The sequence below is a fragment of the Telmatherina bonti genome (assembly GCF_933228915.1).
Source record: "Telmatherina bonti genome assembly, chromosome: 11".
Taxonomy (NCBI): domain Eukaryota; kingdom Metazoa; phylum Chordata; class Actinopteri; order Atheriniformes; family Telmatherinidae; genus Telmatherina; species Telmatherina bonti.
This window is the reverse complement of record NC_136629.1, coordinates 32,634,218-32,654,253: the sequence shown is the minus strand read 5'-3', so window position 1 is coordinate 32,654,253 and position 20,036 is coordinate 32,634,218. Positions and strand designations below refer to the sequence as shown.

The 20,036-nt window shown below is 37.1% G+C and overlaps 1 protein-coding gene across 1 annotated transcript; it reads left to right on the top strand.

Moving 5' to 3' along the window:
* The first annotated feature begins 5,109 nt into the window (after positions 1 to 5,109).
* Positions 5,110 to 19,421, top strand: perp (p53 apoptosis effector related to pmp22). The gene is made up of 3 exons (XM_079248516.1): positions 5,110 to 5,467; positions 13,531 to 13,668; positions 17,782 to 19,421. Exons 1-3 carry the CDS (start codon positions 5,263 to 5,265, stop codon positions 17,991 to 17,993), a joined length of 555 nt encoding a protein of 184 aa, XP_079104642.1. The 5' UTR covers positions 5,110 to 5,262; the 3' UTR covers positions 17,994 to 19,421.
* The last annotated feature ends 615 nt before the right edge of the window (positions 19,422 to 20,036 follow it).

Sequence of the window (20,036 nt, the reverse complement as noted above, 5' to 3'; positions counted from 1 at the left end):
TTTGTAGTCTCCCCTGCTGTCCTTCAGGATCAAAACATTCGACATGGCTTGTGCTTCATCCCGTTTTTGGGTCCACATCTCCGCTTAGCGACGGAACCATTTCACTGAACAGTATTATTCACATGGCAATCAGATGCAAGACACTCTTGGACAAATATGAAACTGTCAAACCTGACTTGATGTAGTTAAATTGGAGCTGAATCAGAATTGGTTGGTTGGTTTGTGAATGGGGTCTGGCTTGATTATTTCCTTCACGAGACAATGCAGATATAAATGCATCAAATCCTGTGAAGTGTTTACAGCATTTTTTTTTTTATCTTTAACCCATAACCAACTCATCCTATGCTTAAGAAAAGCACTATAACAAAGAATAGTTTTTATCATGCTTTTATTATTTTACCCAAGCAACTATTTCTTATTATTGTGCAATTTAAAAAAGAGGAAACTAAACCAAATAAAAATTGTTTTAATGTTTCCTGATCCTGTTCTGTTGAAACATTCTTTGCATTTGATTACAACAGAAAAGCATTATGTGCCTCTTCATTATTACCTCATCATGCACCACCTCTTATTTTCATTTAGGGAGCGTTAAGGAGGAGAAAATGATTGTATTCCAAGCGAAATCTGCAAGATAATTACACAGAGAAAAATGTAGCACAGGATGCACAGAAGGCTTTTGAGACACCTCTTGTGATGTGGATAAATTAAACTAAATGGTTGACTGAGGGAGGAAGGAGGAAAACCAACTGAGGTGTCTTGGGAATGTGTTGGACCGCAGCGAGAAGCGAGAAAACCCTTAGTGCTCCAGTTTCACATGGAGTCATTTTACAAGACAACAGTGCAGTTTCGGATTTTGTTTAACCTCTTATGGTACATCGTCATCATGATTTTTGTACTACTCCATAATTCTACGGATACATGATTTGGAGTAGTGTGATGGCCAGACCAATGGCCACACATATAAAGGCGGTAAAAGCACCACATTGTCAGTTTTCTTTATATTTAAACTTAGTTTAAATGCTTTGGTTTCTTTTTGTTAGCGCGCACATTAAGGAGCCACTGTATTTTCAACTGTTTGCGTTTTGGTTAATCTTGTTTCTTTTTACGGGTGCTGAAGGGATTAGCTTGGGCATTGGGGGCAGGAGTGTGCACAGGTGGGAAGCCAGAGAGCAGGAAGTGCCACGGACCTTTGGGAAGACCTCATCTTCAGAGGGGGAGATTAAAAGTTTAGTTTAGTTTCTTCAAATGTTTGTTCATTTTCTTTCCCATTTTTGAGTAGTTTGGGTTTACCTTTTGTTAGTAGTTTTATTAAGAATAATTAAGCTAACAGTTAGGTTCTGTTTCTTTGTCTGGTTTGTTAGCATGTTTAATGTGTTACCCCATATGTTTTGTAACTGGTCTGATCAGCCAGTATTTAAGTTCTCCTTTGTTTGTTGTTTGTCAGGTCAGTATGTTTTGTGTTATGTCGATTATGTTCCCTAATCTGTTAGTTTAGTTATTTTCAGACTTGAATTTAGGTTTTGCTTACTTGACCTCTTTTAAAGGCCTAATTCATTTATATTGTTTGGGCAAATAAAACCCTTTTCTTTTGAAGCCACCTGTGTTCCTCTTCCTTCGCCAGCTTGGTCCCTCACAAGTAGTCATCACATTCATTTAGCAGCTATTTAATCCAAGTACACATTGTTGGTGATTTGATACTGTGTTACATAGAAAGTAGACGTTAGGCATCAAACCAGTTTTTCTTTTCATCCTGAACAACATGCAGGTGTGTAAATATGCAACTCTGAAATGTGATCATCATTAGAATGCAAATATTTCTACACAACTGTGATATATTTGTAAAAGAAATAAATAAATTACAGTAAAAGTTGTATATTGATAACAATAATGATGATATCATCTTTAACTAAGATTGTTATACTTCAAGACAGGTATGTGTTTTTACTGCTGTGGTTCAGGATGTAAGGTGCAATTTCTCTGCTGTGATTGGGTTAACCTAGCAGCTCACTAAAGTTTGGTTCTTTCAGAACAGATGACCTAAAAAGACCTGACTGATGACAGAAGTGCCACCGGTAGAGAAAAGGAAACCACAGATCATGTTATTTTACTCTCCCAGAAATATGAGAAGGGAAATAAGAAGAAAAGTTAAGTCTCCTTTCACTGATTTAATGCAGATAAACTCAAGCTATGAAGGTTTCAAGGCGATCCAAGACAGACTCATATGTTTGAGAAGGTTGAAGTTTTTCTTGAATGACTTTCTGGTCCGTGCTACATACCAGTTGATGACAGGGTATACGAGTGTATATGGAGTATACCCACTTGTTTTTCAGTCAGCATTGAGTACCCACTTCTAAACCCCCTGTGATGGGTGGGTGGTTTTATAATGATAACCATCCTTATACATGTACTTACATCAGCCAGCAGCTCAGCTAAGATTACATATGCAACACCGGTACAATTAGCCATCAGCTGCAGTAACTTTAGCCTGAACATAGACATAATAAAGATAGATGTATATTTCTACGAGCATGCCTCTCACTAGTCTGTGTGCCTGTACTGCTTTAGTTATTTCATAACTCTTCCTCCCTGAAACTGAAGAGCAGAAATTATGTGACGATGAGCAAAAATACAGATGGATTTTTGAGGGTAAACTAAATAGTTTTTCAAGTCACTTTTTGTTAAACAGCATTTTTCTGGACATTTTTTTCTGTTTTTAAAACAAAGGCAAAAAATTGAGAATATACCCTTCTTGAGGGACCATTACACCACTGGTGATAGAAATTCCCTAATTAGCTGTTTGCCAACAACCAAGAAAGATAAGGAAGAAGAAGAGGCACAAAGTATGCACCACCTTAAACTCTCATTGTAACTTGATGCATAGATAGCCTGGAGTTTGTAGGGATGGGCTCATGCTCTCATGTTTTAGGTAAACTAGGGAAGTGAGTCAATACATTTTCTTTTATTTTGTTTGATGAGGATGTAAACTGAGTGGGTCTGAAGGGGCTCTGGCTGCACTGCATTCAAAGAAAACAATGAAGAGAAGGAGATCTTCAGTTCTAAATGTCACTGGAGGGTGCTGAGATGAGGACCCAAATGCAGAGACAACAAGCAGGGATGCAGGACCAAGACAGTGTAATGCCGATCAGAGAGAACTCAGGGAGCAAACACACTGAACCAGCAAAATGAACTGAAACAAAGGGCTACAAATACCTGGAAACCAAACAAGAAACAGGTGTAGTGAATTGACCTAACGAGACCAAGTGAAAACTACAAACAAAAGCAAAAGGCTACACAGGAAACAAGGAGAGTGAATGGGAAACTACAAAACACAACAGGAAACCAAAACTGGGAAAACTTCACCAAAGACACATCGTTACACTAAAGTCACATCTGTGATGCTATGCAGATGCATCAGAGCACATGACAAGACACATTAAATATGTTCTGGATGTGGAGCTTACTGACATCCAGACTATTACTTTTTTTTTTTTAACAAGGGGATGTTTCATGGTCAAACCTCATTCTGCTTTTATTCTAACATTAAAGATCCACTGTGAAACAGTCAGGGTCTAATTCTGATCAGTCTGCAGTCCAGATCCGACACCACTGGAAAACATTTTGACATTATGAAACACAATATTCAATAAACATGATATAAAATTCCAGGGGTAGCCTTCTTGTTGTTACATTTTGTATTCCAGCTTTCTGTATTATTATCGCATATGTTGCAACTTGGTTCCAGGAAGCTCCTTCTCGTCTAAGATTTTACTGCTTCAGAAATTCTTTGTTATAAAAGCATCTTGACCAGACTTATGCATGGCTTCTGCATTTTTGTTTCAGAAACTCAAGATTTTAATAGTTTAATAAATTATTATTTTTCAAATATGCATTTTCATTTAAAAGATTTTGTCAAATGAAGGACAAAATCTGTAACAGTTTTTTTTTTTTTTAAACAAATTCATCTCACTTACACAAAACATGCCAGTCTGAGGATCTCCATCCTCCCTAATGTCTTACTCACCAAGGCCAATTCTTTATCTGATTCAGGGACACTACATGTTGGAATATTTTTTCTCATTTGGCATGCCATTGATCATCAATGTAAGTTTTAAGTCTTTTGTGAACTTGTGCAATTAAAGGAAGGCCATAAAAGTATTCAATCCTTATTATTAGCTTTGTTTATGTTGTTATTGTTACTGTTTTTCTTTTTCTGTTTGTTTTTTTTTATTTTATTTTTTAAATTATGTTTTAAATGTTTTTCAGGAGAGCCTTTAAGACAGGACTTTTTATTTTTCTTGCATTTAACAATTCTGGTGGGATCCAACTTGATTTATATTTATATTTATAAAAACCAAAATATTCTGTAATAACTTTATATCATTTGTTGTATTTGAAGAAACATCAGAGCAAAATAACTTTCTAACTTTCCTGGAGGGCCAAAGGTCTAAAAACAAGTTGCAACCATTGCAGATAAATTTGCTGTTGTCTGTTGGCTTCATTCAGTACAATAAAAAAGGGGGGAAATTTGAGCAGAAAAGTCTGCAAATGGAGCTGCTGCAGGCAAATCTAAGTAACACTTGTTTAAAAATGATCATGGTTAAAATATTGCACTTGCACTGTAATGTGTTTGCAGATAACCCTATTAGCATATCAGTAGTCTCTCTGAAGTACTTCAAATATACTTTAGAGATACTTATAAGAGCTGATAAAATCACTTATTAAATGATTTCCTCTCATCTCACAGCACCAGTGAGTTTTCTTGGTTGAGCTTGGCTGCCCTCTTGTGGTTCCTTAATGTACTGCATCGTCTCCTCACCTTTCCTCTCTCACAGTTTTCTTTCCTTTCCTCTCCCCACCTGTCACTGCCTTTTCATACCTGTTGTAATTTCTCAGATGCAAACTAAAACTCTGCTTTTGACCAACCTTTCCTGGGCGTTTGGGATACATTAAAAACAGGCGCCTCAGCAGTTCCAGTCAGGGTATCCTGAGTGTAACATGACCCTGTGAATGGGGTTGGGCTTGATTTCGGTTTTTATGACTAAACAAGCCCAACCCTTCAGGTCCCAGGCAGGTTCAAAACAGCATTTCTCAGACGGGTGGAGCTGACACTCTTCAATTTGCACTTTCACCGTCTGATCTTCTGTTCGCGCAAAGACGCACAGGACGCCACCCAGACCCGCACAGCCAGTTGAACGGACTACAACTCCCCCACTGCTTGTCCTTCTTTCCCCCCCTGTGCTCCACACATTCTGATAGTCAGACATGTTTCGTTGCGGGATCGCCTACCCACGATGCAGGTGGATCATGCCCCTGCTTCTCGTCTTCGCCATCATTTTTGACATAATCGCCATCGCCGCTCAGTCCGGATGGGTGGAGGACGAGGACGCCAGGTCTCACTATGCCAGTATGTGGGAACAGTGCCGGGGCAGGAATGACCAGTGGTATTGCTCGACGCTTATGGAATTCTGTAAGTATTCATTTACTTCACATCAATGAAGGGATAATAACACCAGAGAGATGAACATGTCTCCATACTGCGCAAAAGTCAGCGTCCACACATTGTAACCTGAGAGAGTTGACCTCTGATAACCAAAAACACTTCGACTGAGGGGAGGAAGAGGAGGAGGAGGAGGAGGAAGGCCTCTAGAACAGTCAGGCGGAATGAACTTTGGTCAGAATGAACTCGTCCAGTCAAACGTTTCCATGGCTAAAGTTAAAGCAACAGAGTGGTGGGAATATTAAAATATCTGCCTCTATTCAACTTTATTAGAATAACTCAAAGCAAATCTGCAGAGCATCAAGGTGAGACAGATAGATTGGTTTCAGAAAGCATTTCACATAGTTATTTTAGCTTTATTTAAAACCTATGTTGTAATTACAAAATGTAACCAATCTGCTGCTTGTATTATTACAGACATATGAAATGTGCTGTAAAGATTCATTCATACATCCATTCCTAAAGCCTTAAACTTAGAAAGAAGTCCATCTTGTAAAACAGCTCACATTGTGCTGCATCTGTGTACTGAGGACACATGTTCAGAACCAAAAGTCTTCAGGCGCTCTGGGAGGAATTAGAAAACATTTTGTCCCTTCATTCCAAAATGCAAATGAGAATATTTAAGATGGCGGACTTGTTATCACAGATATGGCTATTTATAAACAACTTAATGAGCTCCTTTTCCCTGTCAGTCAAAGCCACATAGTGACACTCAGATAAGTTGAACAGTAACTGTGGACAAAACAAGGTTCTGTTCTGCTCAGGTTGTGTTAGTCCACACCCTCAGATACCAACAAAGCCTGTATTGTTACTCCTCATCAGGCTCAGTGCAAGTTGCTCAGTTTAAAGACAAGCAGCACCTGTCAAGGTCTGCAGAACACACAATATGTTCCAAGGTACATAAAGAATGTCGAAAGAAAACACATATTTAGTTATTAAGAAGTGTAGAACAATCTAAAAAATAAAAAACACCTTGAACAGAAAATTTAACCTTTTGATATGCCATGTCTACAACAGTGGACACCTATTTCTAGGCTGTTTTCTATTTTATTCATAAGTGAGGATGGTATGTGTGCAATTTTTGCGACTTTAGTGGACATTAGGAGTCACTTGACACACTGGCACTCACTGAAGAATAAAGAAATATATTCTAAAATTTCATATATAAACAGGGTAAGAAAATGATACTAGTATATTTTTATAAGACTATATCATTTCATAAATATTTCTATATAATAGATCAAATAAATCAAATAAATAGAAAGTCAACTAATATTAAAGACAAAGAGAAGCACTTCTGTACATGTAAGTAAAACTTTGCCGGTGAAAATATGTGACATTGTTTTTGTTTTTTTTAATAATTCATGCATCAGAGGGTTTATATTGATGGTGAAAGACACAAATTCTTTGTTTTTCTCCAAATAAATGGATTAATTCATCATATCTTACTTTTTTTTCAGTGAAACAAACTTTTGACACGTTACACAACGCTTACGCGTTTATTACAGCGGGAAGATTACTAGCTGACTCTGTAAATTCCTCTGCCGAGTATCTGATCAAAATCAATATTCCAAACTGGAGGACAGCTATCAGCAACAGCATGATATGTTGCACAACTGTAAGTGATTGTAAAACCAAGGAGAGCTGCAGCGTATTGTCATTATATTTCTGTGTGATAGTTAAAAAGCTACGAGACACATGTTTGACAGCATGTTCACGACATCCTTATGAAGTTTTGGAAATGGTACGTTAAATAAATGCGCTCACACCTCAGACTGTTGATAAACAATTATTTTTCACACAGATAATTTAGATAAAAATAACACATGTATTTGTAGGTTTTCTATATAAAATTACAAATGACAGTAATTACATGATCACAGCAAAAGATTGACACAGATATTTAATGTTTAATTTAATTCCATTCAGCTTTATTTGTGTCGCGCCACTTCACAACAATCTCAGGGTACTTTTACAGACACATCAATCTTAGCTAATTCAGAATAAATAACCTAGCTAAGAAAAAACCAACAGATTGTATAGAAGCTTAACTTCATTGTAATCCCCCTTGCTTAGCTGCATGAGGCAACAGTGGAAAGGAAAACTCCCTTTTTAGCAGGAAGGCAAAACCTCCAGCAGAACCCGGATCAGGGAGGGCAGCCATCTTCCTCGACTGGTTGGCGGGTAGAGGACAGGAAACACAATGTTTTATATATTAATGTTTTATACGTAGCACTTTGAATTTTCTCTTAAAGTATACTCTATAAATAAACTTGCTTTGCTTGTAGTGTTAATAAAAGTACATTAAATGTATGAAATGGTGGAAAAGCATGTGGAAACATGTACTTTAATGCTTATTTAGACAATGAAGGAAGTTGATCATGGTGCTCCACCATGAATTTAAATAACACGATTATTTGCCTGCTGCAGATGGATTTAACGGTAACCATACATATATGCATATATTCTATCACTTTACTGAAAGAAATGGTTAAACAGTGAAATATATCCCATTATTTCCTGTTTTAGCTTCTTCAGTAGGAGGATTTTGTGCTTGTCGCTGTTTTAATCTTTGTGTTGGTCTGTTGGTCAGACTGATAAGGCGCTCACAGGCCATGGAGTCTAATGAATTATGCTTGGCATTACTATTGATTTTACACAAACTAATTAGCTCATTGAGAAATAATAACGTCAGATACGATGAAAGTAATAATTAGCTGCTGCTGTAATGTAGTTCACAGTTAAATGGCTTTGTGACAGCGGCAGTGGAGACTCTGCACATCATTATCAGTTGGAACTAAACACTGATTAAACACAGTGTTATGTAACTGTGTCTGTCACCACAACGGTTTAAGAGTTTGATGATACGCGGACTGAAAAAACATGCTGCTCCTAGCGTTTTCTTATTTAGAGTGTTTGTAGGCGTAGTTTTGTTACGCTTGAACTGAAGTGCTCTGTGCTGCTGGTTTAGATGGATGTCCTTTAGTCTCAGCAGGGCTCAACTAGTTAAACAAAAGACGAGCACAGCTGCCAACAGACTTCGGGCTGGTTAAGATGCATTTTTTTGCCCTGAGGTTTCTCTGACCTAAATACTTGCTGGGATCTTCCAGAAACTGGGGAAACAAACACAGTTGGTGTGTGTGAATGTAGGATGTTACAAAAGCTGGAACTGCACCAAACAGTGAGTTGTATTCACAGGAGCTGCCACTTTATGAACAACAGGAATAAACATGTTTCTGTCTTTTTTAAATGTGTCTGTCTAAATGTGTTTGAACTGGAAAAGTGTAACAGATTATGCAGGTTGACAAGGGCTGGGAAATGAAACTGTGTCTTTTTTTCCTTTTTGATTGAGCCATCGGGAAAGAAAATTGATGAACCATTCATTATTAGAGTGAAACAGAAAATGGGTCCTAGTCCGAACGCATGTAATAAATGTCAACCGTCTGCGGTCCTTGGTGGGGTGGATCATGGTGCGGACGGATCACCAAGATGACGTTCCCTCACCTGAGTGTCAAGCCGGATGTTCATCCTCAGATGTTTATCACCAGTTATGTTGTGTCCAGTAAAAGAGACAGAAACTAAAAGTCGGGGTTTATGTCTGTGGAAATATGGCCGGTGTATATGTGTGCTATGTAGGTGTATGTCTGTGTGAGAAAGAAGGTATGACCAGGTGTGTGTTATTGACCAGGTGAGTGTTATCTTTTTCACACAAGTGTGTGATGGTTTTATATATATTCATAACTTGTGTTTATTATGTAAAGCACTTTGAGCTGATTTAGTAAAAAGAACACTTTATAAATAAAGACTGATTGATTTTACATAAAACAGAGTATAAAGACATCCTGATAGCCATATGCAGCAGCACTTTCAAGTAGGGTTGCTCGATTATGGCAAAAAATATAATCACGATTATTTTGACTGAAATTGAGATCTCGATTATTTAACATAATTATCCAGTATTTTTAAACAACGCTGCACGTAGTGGTGTTCTCCACTGTGTGTTGCACATTATAACCATCTCATGCACGTTCCGAGTTGTTTAATCTGCTTATATCATGGTTCCACACAGTAAACATTTTAGAACAAATTTTTATTTCTTTTTACAACACTTGCTAAATATGCTAACGTATAGGAAATATTTTACGTTGGCCTCGATGTACATTTTATGCCAAACAACCGCTGTCAGGTTACATCGCGTTTCTCTCATTCACTTGTTAAAAGACAACTGATCTGAGCCAGCTGATTAACGTGTTGCTATGGTAACGGCCGCCTTGGACTGCTTTAGGACGGGGAGAGGCTCCCGCTGCTCGTTCCTTACAGTAACTGCAGAACAAGATGTGCCTTCAAGTCAGTCTCCAGAACACAAGAAAAGACCAGTAAAAGTCGCTAGATTTGTCGCTTTTAACAAAAAAAAAAAACTGCAGAACAAGATGTGCCTTCAAGTCAGTCTCCAGAACACAAGAAAAGACCAGTAAAAGTCGCTAGATTTGTCGCTTTTAACAAAAAAAAAAAAAAAAAAAAAAAGTCGCCAAGCGGGTTTGGAAAGTCGCCAAGTTGGCAACAGTGTCTGAATAAAACCAAAGTGGCTGTGGGAGGAGTTTACAGCACAGCGCTGCAATGCCAGTGACGCTCGATTAGCAACTGAAGACAGCAGGAAAGGATACTGCAAAGAGAAAAATAATCGCACCCTTTTATTTTTATGATCGTTGAAAACCCAGATCGTAATTGAGATTAAAATCCAATTAATCGCCCTGTTCTACTTTCAAGTGAAGTTAGAATGAACTTATTAGTCTTGAATATGATGTCATATAACATATTTTTTTTACAATTTTAAGCAACATTTCAGTCCCAATGCCTCTGAGGAACAAATTTTTCTGTTGTGCTTATTGATATATAATTATAATATATGCTTAGTAATAAACTAAATAAAATAATAGACTTTCATGATTTGTTTTTTTTTTTTTACCTTTACCAAGTTGTCTTTAACTGCTCCTCTGCACCTTCCTGCCTCAAAATATGGAGTTTTCCACTTGTTAAACCAGATAAACGCATCTTTTGTGACCATTTTATGAAATTTTAATGAGACTGCGTAGCATCAACAGTCCAAATAAGGGAGGTGCAATTTATTCTCTTTCAGAGTCAACACAATTGAGCTTTGTTAGATCTTCAGGGGGTGAAAGCAGCATGCAGGATATGAAAAGGATCTGCAGATAATGTATCTGTGTGCTCCTCATGATAATTGAATGGACTGAATGATTCAAGCTCATCACGCAAGCAGAACAGCACCAGAGGGGGAAAAAAAATCTGATAAAGTATCTAAATCTCAAAATATTCATGTTATGTGTTACAGTATGACAAAGAAAATAATCAAGTCCTTTCCAAGACAGACATCGTTGTTTGGCTTGAAAGACGGTTGAGACAATATTCATTGAAAAAGATGTTAATTACCTTTTTTATCCATTAATGGAGTAATTATTTTGGCTTAAAACTGGGTTAAACCTGGAAACAGTACACATTTTAACCATGGACATAGATGAGGAAGAAAGAGGCTTTTTTTTTTTATTATTCTGAATTCCAGCAGAGCTACTATTTTGGCCAGTGTCCCATTTAAAACCCTTCCTCAGAAAACGCAGGGGTGCCGAGCTGATCCCTGCTGCTAGAACTAAAACCTTCTTCTCAGAGCTTTGATGGATATTATCCGAGACTGTAAGACCAGATCTGAAGACTTGGGAAAAAATCTGCCCAGTTGTAACCCAAACACAGCGGCTCCATGGGGCCAGCGCTTTGTGGAACGAATGGGAAAGATGTGTGTTTGCATTAGTAAACTTCAGAGGAGCCTTTTTGTAAAGCTTCGGATTCCAGCGACTGTCTTAATGTGTCTGTGTGTGTGTGTGTGTGGGGGGGGCAGCCAGTCTTAAGGTTTGATCAGAGAGGCACAACAGATGTAGAACAGCTGGATGGCATTATGTTAAGAGTGAAGGGAGGAGCTTTCTTCGATAGAAGCACATATAGGTTCACAAAGTATGGTCCCGTTTTGCAGATGGTGTGAACAGAACAATAAATGAACAGCAATGAAATGTAAATGTAGCTTGTGGAATCTGCTCCTGTCTTTGTCTTTTCGCATCAAGACTTGTTTCAACCTGAAACTTGAACATTAGAGTGCAAGTGTGCAGAATTTTCACCTACAGCCCTTTAAACAGAATACATATTGAAGATGTTAAATTTGTTCTTTACTTCTACGTCACTTTGTGCAAAAGCTAAGGGACATCATGAAATATTGTATTTTGATTAATTTATGCTGAAGAAATAAAACTTTATTAGACTTAACAGGTGCAAACACGTCACTACATTGTTATGATGAAGGCAATTTGAACATTTAATTACTGTTTGCCTTTCTGTTCTCTTTGGAAGAGTAACCATCTCACATTTAACCTATTTATAACTGTTTCTGTGATTAAAAATTGCCTTAAATCTGAAATATTTTGGTTTCACTTTATTTTGCTGGACACCTTAATAAATTATGTTAACTTGTTTTTCTAAAACATCTAAATGCAGCCAGAGGCTTCTTCATCATCCCTGCAAAAAGGATCTTACAGGAGTTCGTTCTTGCACATGACTACAGTTTGATTGAATTGAACTGAATTATAGATGAGGTGTGTCATCTATATTTTATAATTGTGCATGACTAGTGTGGAGTGAAGCTGCTCAGCAGTAGTTGTTCGTATTTTGCATGCAGATGAAAGCCATCATTATTGCAGGGAGAAGTTTGAACAAGTTGAACATGTCTGATGTGAACTGTACACGATGACAAAATGCCTCTGGCTGAGGCACATGTGCACACACACACACATACACAACCACACGCACGTGCCTGTGAATGATTTAAGGGTGTCGGCTGATCCGGTATCAGTAAAATGGGTGTAACAGTGTGCTGACAATTGGCTTTGTAAGCTTGACTTTTGCTTTAAATGTAGAAAAAGTTGTGATTAACTGCTGTGATTGGACAGTCAAAGACTTTCAACCTTTTGTGTTTGTTTTTCAAATATAACCTAAAGTTTGGGAAGGTGTTGTCTGCATCTTTTAATGTTTGTTTCAATGCACAAAAACAGAAACTTAGCTCTAACAGGCAGCATGGGGTTTGGCCCTAACTCCTTCTAATTATATGTCATGTCAGCAAAGTGACAGGGAGTTTGAGTCTTGTTTAGGGTGTGGCAGTTTTGTTTTGCAAGCACTATTTGTCATTACCCCTCCATAAGTTCACACAGTTTGCACGAAGAAAGTGTTTTGTTTTTTTTCTTTTTTTTCCAAAATCCCGTCAATGACTAAAGGCCATTTGGACTTATTGTACAATTAATGACTCACCTATCACCTGAAACTGAATTAATATATCAGCAATTCCTCATAAATTATTCTTTTTTAAATTATTTAACATAAACTCAGTCACACATAAAATATTTTGCATTTAATTGTTAATATTTTAATTGATCTGACCTACACAATGGTTTATGGCTAATTTAGATGTAAGTTAATAAAGGAAAAATGACCATTTTTTGTAATGTTCATTCATACATATCTGGTGTATTGACACATTATTTTTACATAGTTTCCACAGACATTTTTTTGTCTTGTTTGTACCAGCATTTATACCAAGGAAATATGGTTTTGAAATAAAAAAAAAGATATGACCCAATACATCTGTGAAGAACTTTGCACAATGCAGCAGGGAGTCTGTATGTAGCTTTATAGATAAAATCCAGCACAAAGGAAGTCACTCTCTGCATCTTCTGCTGCTCCTCGTTGCTGTAAAAGAACCAACTGGAGGTGATTCAGGTCATCCTGGTTTCGGACTGAGTGATTTAACTAAAAAAAGGTGGCTGAGCAGAGGACTGAATGAGCTCACGAAAGTTTCTTTTACTCATCAGAAGAAAAATGTTAACGTTTTTAATTATTTGGCTGGAGAACATTTTGATTTTTCAGATTTTCATTCCATTTGTTTGATGCAACTAACGTATTTGTTTTATTTTTGACTCCAGCTTGGGCCCAGGCAGTTGCTGCTCTGATGATTATTGGCCTCCTCATCCTCATCGTTGCCTTCATCATCGCTGTGTTGGCAATGTGTCAGATCAACATCGGTCTTATGCCTGTTACAGGAGGACTGCTGCTTATTGTTGGTAAGCTACACCTCCATACAGGAAGCATGCTAGCAAACATCCCACACCCACAAACCCCTCATACAGTACTGAAACTTTTCATCAAGCAGAAAGTTGTCTTCGTGATACTCAGCTGGAGAATTTCTGTTTTTATGTGAATACTATTTAGCAATAGTAAGTAAAAGTAAGTTTATTCATACAGCAAATTATGGTGCACAAAGGTATTTCAGTGTCTTTTAGATAGGTGAAATTATATAAAGAGAGAAAAACAATAAATGCACAAAAAATAAAAATAAATAAAAAGTAAAGGACATAAATGTAACAAAATCAAAATTATTAAAAGAAAAAGAAGCAGAGCAGATAAATTAAAGGACAAAAACTCTTCACCTTTATGTATTTCTTAAAAAAGATTATGACTTTTCAATGTTAGGTCTGTAAAAAGATTATTAAAAATGAATCTAATTGGCTACTTTTAGACTTTAATGACACCTGCGGTACTCCTTCCAGTCTCTTGTGTTGGGACTGTTGTGTTTCCACCCATGGCTAATTTTAACTTTGCTCAGCTAATCCAGTTTATTAATCTGATAAATTTCATTGCACTCGAGAGGAAAAGATAGATTGACTAAATCATCTACCTCCAACTCAACTGTGATTAGCGGCCTTAACAGCTTGTTAGTTTGGGGTTTTTCTCTAATTAATTTACTACATCACAGACTGAGAAAATGAGCTAACAGTTTAGCAGCCAACATGTCCAGTTATGCATAGGTCAGATGCATGGAATCCTTTGTTGTTATTCTCTGCTGCTACTGGCTTCCTTTCCTCTGTGCCGGCATCCTGTTTTACTTCCAGATCAGAACTCAAGCAGGAACTGTTGAAAACATGCGCATCAGGTCAGCTCGTCTGAGTCCAGATGAGTCAGATTAACATGCCGTTCAGTTGGCCTAATGTGTCTACATGTGTTCAGTTTCCATTGGGCTAATACAATACTTTTTATTATATCTATATATCTGTCTATCTGTTTTTCTGTCTGTCTATTTAACTATCTATCTATCTATCTATCTATCTATCTATCTATCTATCTATCTATCTATCTATCTATCTATCTATCTATCTATCTGTCTATCTGTCTATCTATCTATCTATCTGTCTGTATATCTCTATCTATCTATCTATCTATCTATCTATCTATCTATCTATCTATCTGTCTATCTGTCTATCTATCTATCTGTCTGTATATCTCTATCTATCTATCTATCTATCTATCTATCTATCTATCTATCTATCTATCTATCTATCTATCTATCTGTCTATCTATCTATCTATCTATCTATCTATCTATCTATCTATCTATCTGTCTATCTGTCTATCTATCTATCTATCTGTCTGTATATCTCTATCTATCTATCTATCTATCTGTCTATCTGTCTATCTATCTGTCTGTATATCTCTATCTATCTATCTATCTATCTATCTATCTATCTATCTATCTATCTATCTATATCGATCTGCTGACTTGTTACCAACTGAATGTGTATTGAGGGTGGGGTTAGGTGTTAAGATCAAGCAGGGCGACAACGGTTCTTACGAGTTAGACAGGGGAGAGGAATAAAAGTAGATGCTTATAAAAGGAGCTTATATAAGTGGGAGGAATGGACATGACAACAACTGAGGATTAAGGAATTCCAGAGAAAAGAGGCGAGGATGATGACTTGAACCTGGTTGACGTTAAAGGTGTTGCAGAGTTGTGGGTGTTACAAAAAGCAAGTTTTCTGTCATCTCCATAGAGTGACTGGGCTGTAGCAGCAGCTGGTTTACTCTGTTTATTTAGCTTGACTCATCCTACAGACAGTGTGAGAACCTGAGGCAGAGCTCAGAGACGCAAAGACACAGCCCATCATGAACCTGCAGTTCTCCGATGTAAAGAGAAAAGGTTTTCTTCTTTTTGAAACTAAAGAAAGATCTGATGAAGCAATAATCAAAATCAGCAACCTGCCATTTGAGACTTGTTTGAAGTGAAGCTAAAACGTTATTTTCAAGTGTTTAAAACAACAAACTTGCATCACACCCTTTTCAAGATCAATTGCCAAGAAATCATGGCAGTTCAAGTTCGCTGCGGGCAAATTTCCACCTCATTCTCACAGACTGAAACATCCATGTGACTCTAACACCCTCTTGCCAAGGTATTTTCAACACTATGCTGTTAGCATCTGTATAACTTTCCGAGTTAGCTGCATGACTGACAAAGTATGTTTTCTTATGCAGATTACAGAAAGGTAAAAGAAAATATTACAAACAGTAGAAAGTTTCTGGTGGCTGCTTTATACGCAGGATTCTTGATCTACATTTGATGTATTTTTGTGTATTGATAAGTTGTCTTGTTCTCATACAATAAAACAAAATATCATCTGTTAACTTTCAAATTATCCAGTTATATCTGAAAAATATTGAATTAATCAATTTATTTCTATTCCTATCACATATTTAGAGAAGCCACGTGATATTTTTTTGTTTATTTTCTATGGTCTCAAAGGGAACGGTGTAACTTTTGACCACTAGGGGTGCTAAACCTGTATGTCATGTGATCAGATCCTACAGATCACATGACACTGTTGCAAAACTAAACAGTCTCCATCTGTTATAGTTATAAAAACATCAGCATTAGCCCTTTGTTTACAGTAGTACTGGTTCCTAATTAACAGCGTATGAAAACCATAAAACTAAACCAGGCGAGTTTTTAATCCTTCTGCTACTTCTATGATATTTATATGAATTATAGGAAACACATTTATTGCCTTTATTGAACAAAGCAAAGCGCCCCGGGTCACATGATGCCATGAGAAAGACGGAGCCTCTCCACGCAAAATTGCGATGTCTGTTTCTGGAGAGGGCAATCCCTTCAGAGTGCCAAAACACTTCGAGCGCTGTATATTGACCCCAGAAAACATCCATTATTACTCACACTGGGCTAATGTTTGGGCCAACAGTTACACAGTGACCGTTGAATGAATAATCTGGGAAGTTCTTTAGTTGAAATAGAGCACAGATCCCTTTTTTAGAACATGAAGTTTCCCACTAGATTCCACTCTACCGCTCTCTTCTGAAGGATCTTCTTTCTGTGGGACTCAGAAAGCCTCAGAGTTTGCATTAGAAGACACCGAACTAATGGAAAAATGCTGAACTGGCCTTATTTTTAAAAACAGATTTCCCACATCTGCCATTTGGCCACAGAAAGTTGGTTTTCTTGAAGGCAAAGTTTAATTTTGAGTCATTATTTTAACATAGTCAGGCTTTAAAATGCAAGGCAGGTTCCCACACGCAGTCCTTTTTTATTCCTCTTTTATTTGCTTGATAAATGCTGGTCATTTTGAATGCTATGTTTAAAACTGCTGCGATGAACTTGCGACCTGTCCAGTGTGTACCTGTCTCCCAGTGATTGCTGGGATAGGCCCACAACCCTGAATTGGAAAAAGTGGTTAAGAAAATGGATGGATTGCTTTTATTAGTGAATTTGAACCAATATTAATTTTGAATTGATTGAAAGTTGTTGCATTTAATGACAGAAGGTATATAACAGACTTTATTGGCAGTTTGTAAAACCTAAAAAAGCTGTGGTGAATCATTTTTAAATAATTTCTTCCTCATCTTAAGTGACGTATATAATTGCTAAGGAGTAGTAATGCAAAAGGTAAAGCAAAAATGGTTTTTAGTTTCCATTTCTGAAGTATCATTAATGCAGCATAGCCTGAATTTGAAATTAAATCGGGGGTAAAGATGAGGTGGCAGGACATTTATACTCTAATGTGAGAGGTTTCAGCCACAGTGCAAAGTTGGGAGATTAGTTTTTTAGGGCCTGGAGTCTTTAGATACAATGTCTCTAAAGAAACTATAATGAATAAGTATAAGTAGTGATATTATGTATCTTGTAGTAGCATTGTGAGAACATATAAGGGGGAAAATATCAATGTTTTCTGTGAAACAGATCATTTTTCATGAGAAGACACTGAGAGAGCTGAAAGGACAATAAATAAATGTATATATATATTTTCGATTGGTCGGACTTTCCTGTGTGTCCTGATTAGCTTTTCTCTCTGTGGAAATGTGCACTCACACCTTTTTGTCTGTCTCTCTTCTCAGTGGTTCTCCAGATCATTGCTCTCATCATCTACCCCGTCAAGTTCAATGAGGAGATTTTCGAAGGCCAGTATTACTACACCTGGGCATATGGGTTTGCCTGGGGCGCCACCATCCTCTGCTTCGGCTGCTCCATCCTCTTCTGCTGCCTGCCAAATTACGAAGAGCATTTGAGTGGCGAAGCAAAGGTCAAATACATCTTCACCTCTTCCTGAAGACCAAACCTGTTCACTCCACCATTTGCAGCTGTTTCCACCTTTTCCTCTCAACTGGACCTGTACTCAGTGGGAACATCTCTTCTCCACAAATTTCACCAAAGCTTAACATCGGTGCAGCTCTTCCCTTTGCTGTACCATCTCAATGTAACTTGGACTGTAATTAGCTTTAATGTTGTGATTAAACCAGCCTTTTAAAAAAAATGTTTTTTTTTACACACTAACTTTATCTCTCAGTTTATCCTAATGTTTTAATAGTAATTGTAAATGCAGTCTCACCCAAGTGCACTTATCTTTGAGACAATTCGATGCAAAGTGTAACTTTCTTTTCTACTAAATTCCTTGTAGATGAGCAGTCCAGACTCAAATATTTGCACAAGATGCAAAATGAATGTCTATAATTGTTTTCTGTGGTCGTGTGGGTTAATGATGCATTTTTCTCAGTTTTTTATAGTATCACTGCGCGTATGGTAAGAAGTAGGGAAAGGGTGGAAATAGGAGGATGAATGTAATCGCTATATATTGAACTGTACATGTAGTTTAATGTATTCTTTTGCACCTTTTTATGCATTTTCTTATCTACTGTGTCCCCAAATTTTGCATTCTTTTTATTACCAAAGGGGTTGTTACTGGGAGATTACTGTGCTGTGTTTGGATTACATGTAGATTTCCTCTTATTGGATCATGTAACATAGATGAGGAAAACGGTTTTAAATGATCAGACTGTCATGCTGGTGGTTCAGATTTAGCTATATTTCCACTGTGTCAGATTTCTCAGTTCAGTCTCAATCAGTGATTTACTTTATCCAGGTCATTTTTCCCCTCTATATTCTCTTCCAGTAAATGCATTTTTTTGTGATAATGTCCAATTTTAGTTGAAAGGGAACAATTTAAACATGTTTGCTTATTCTGTTTGTACACTTCTGCTTCCTCAGAGCTGGTAAAGACGAGAATGTTCAATCAAGTTTAACCTGAGTTAAATTTCTTTTCAGTCTCACACAAATGACCAAACCTGTGCTCTCTAAAAGCCTCGCTGAAATGGCATTGCTGGTTTAAAGAACACATGTAGACTAGAGAGTTTACTAATCCGTCTCACTCTGTGTAAAAAAAATTGTGCCTTAGTTTCTTTAGCGTTGTGTTGTTGAACCAGTAGCTGTTGTTTCCTACTGGTTGGTCTGGTTTTACTGACTCAGGCTGCTTGAGTTCACGTCAAGACCTTTTTCAAGCCCAAACAAGACAAAGATGATTTATTAGAACTCATTATCTCATAAAAGAGTAGTTTTAATTCTTGATTTTAATCTGTTTTCAACACCAGCTTTTTGACATATTAAATACTGTGTGGGTTTTGAACTAAAGGAAATCTCAGTGGACATCTACCAGCTGTTTTTCAGCTCTAGTATGAATTATATTTGGTAGTTTGTGCATTTTTATGCAATAAAGACTTTTTTTGTTTTAAAGCAGGTCTATTTTCTGACTATTTCTTTACAAAGTAATGATTTTAAATAAATAAATAAAAGGTGGATAAAAGACAAAAGTAGAAAAATACTTAGGAAATATGGATTGTGCTGTATAAAAGAAAATAAATATTGTTTTTTTTTTTCTTGGAAAAGCTACAATCTAATGTTAAAACATTTGTATAAAAGTTCCAGAAAGATATATAAAGTGAATCAGGAAATTATGCTGTTGCTCACACTGTTCCTGACTTTGGGTGTGTCTTCATTCCTGGTCACCCACAGACACGACAACACACACAACTGCAGGCGCATAGAGGAACATTTGACAAACAACACAGAAATGCACAGATGTGAGTCATAAATTATGAAATGCACACACCCAGAAAGCCCCACCCTTAGACAAGCCTGGGTAAGAATTAGACTTTGCTCAGCATGTTGTGACAACTCTGGTTTCTCTATGAAAGAGGTGGAGCGTGCAGGAAACACACTGAGGGGGTGGAATAATAACAGGAGAGTGAGACATGGAGGGAGGATGATGAAGGGTTACAGAAACAAATGAGGCAGACTGAAATAGAAAATAGAAAAAAAA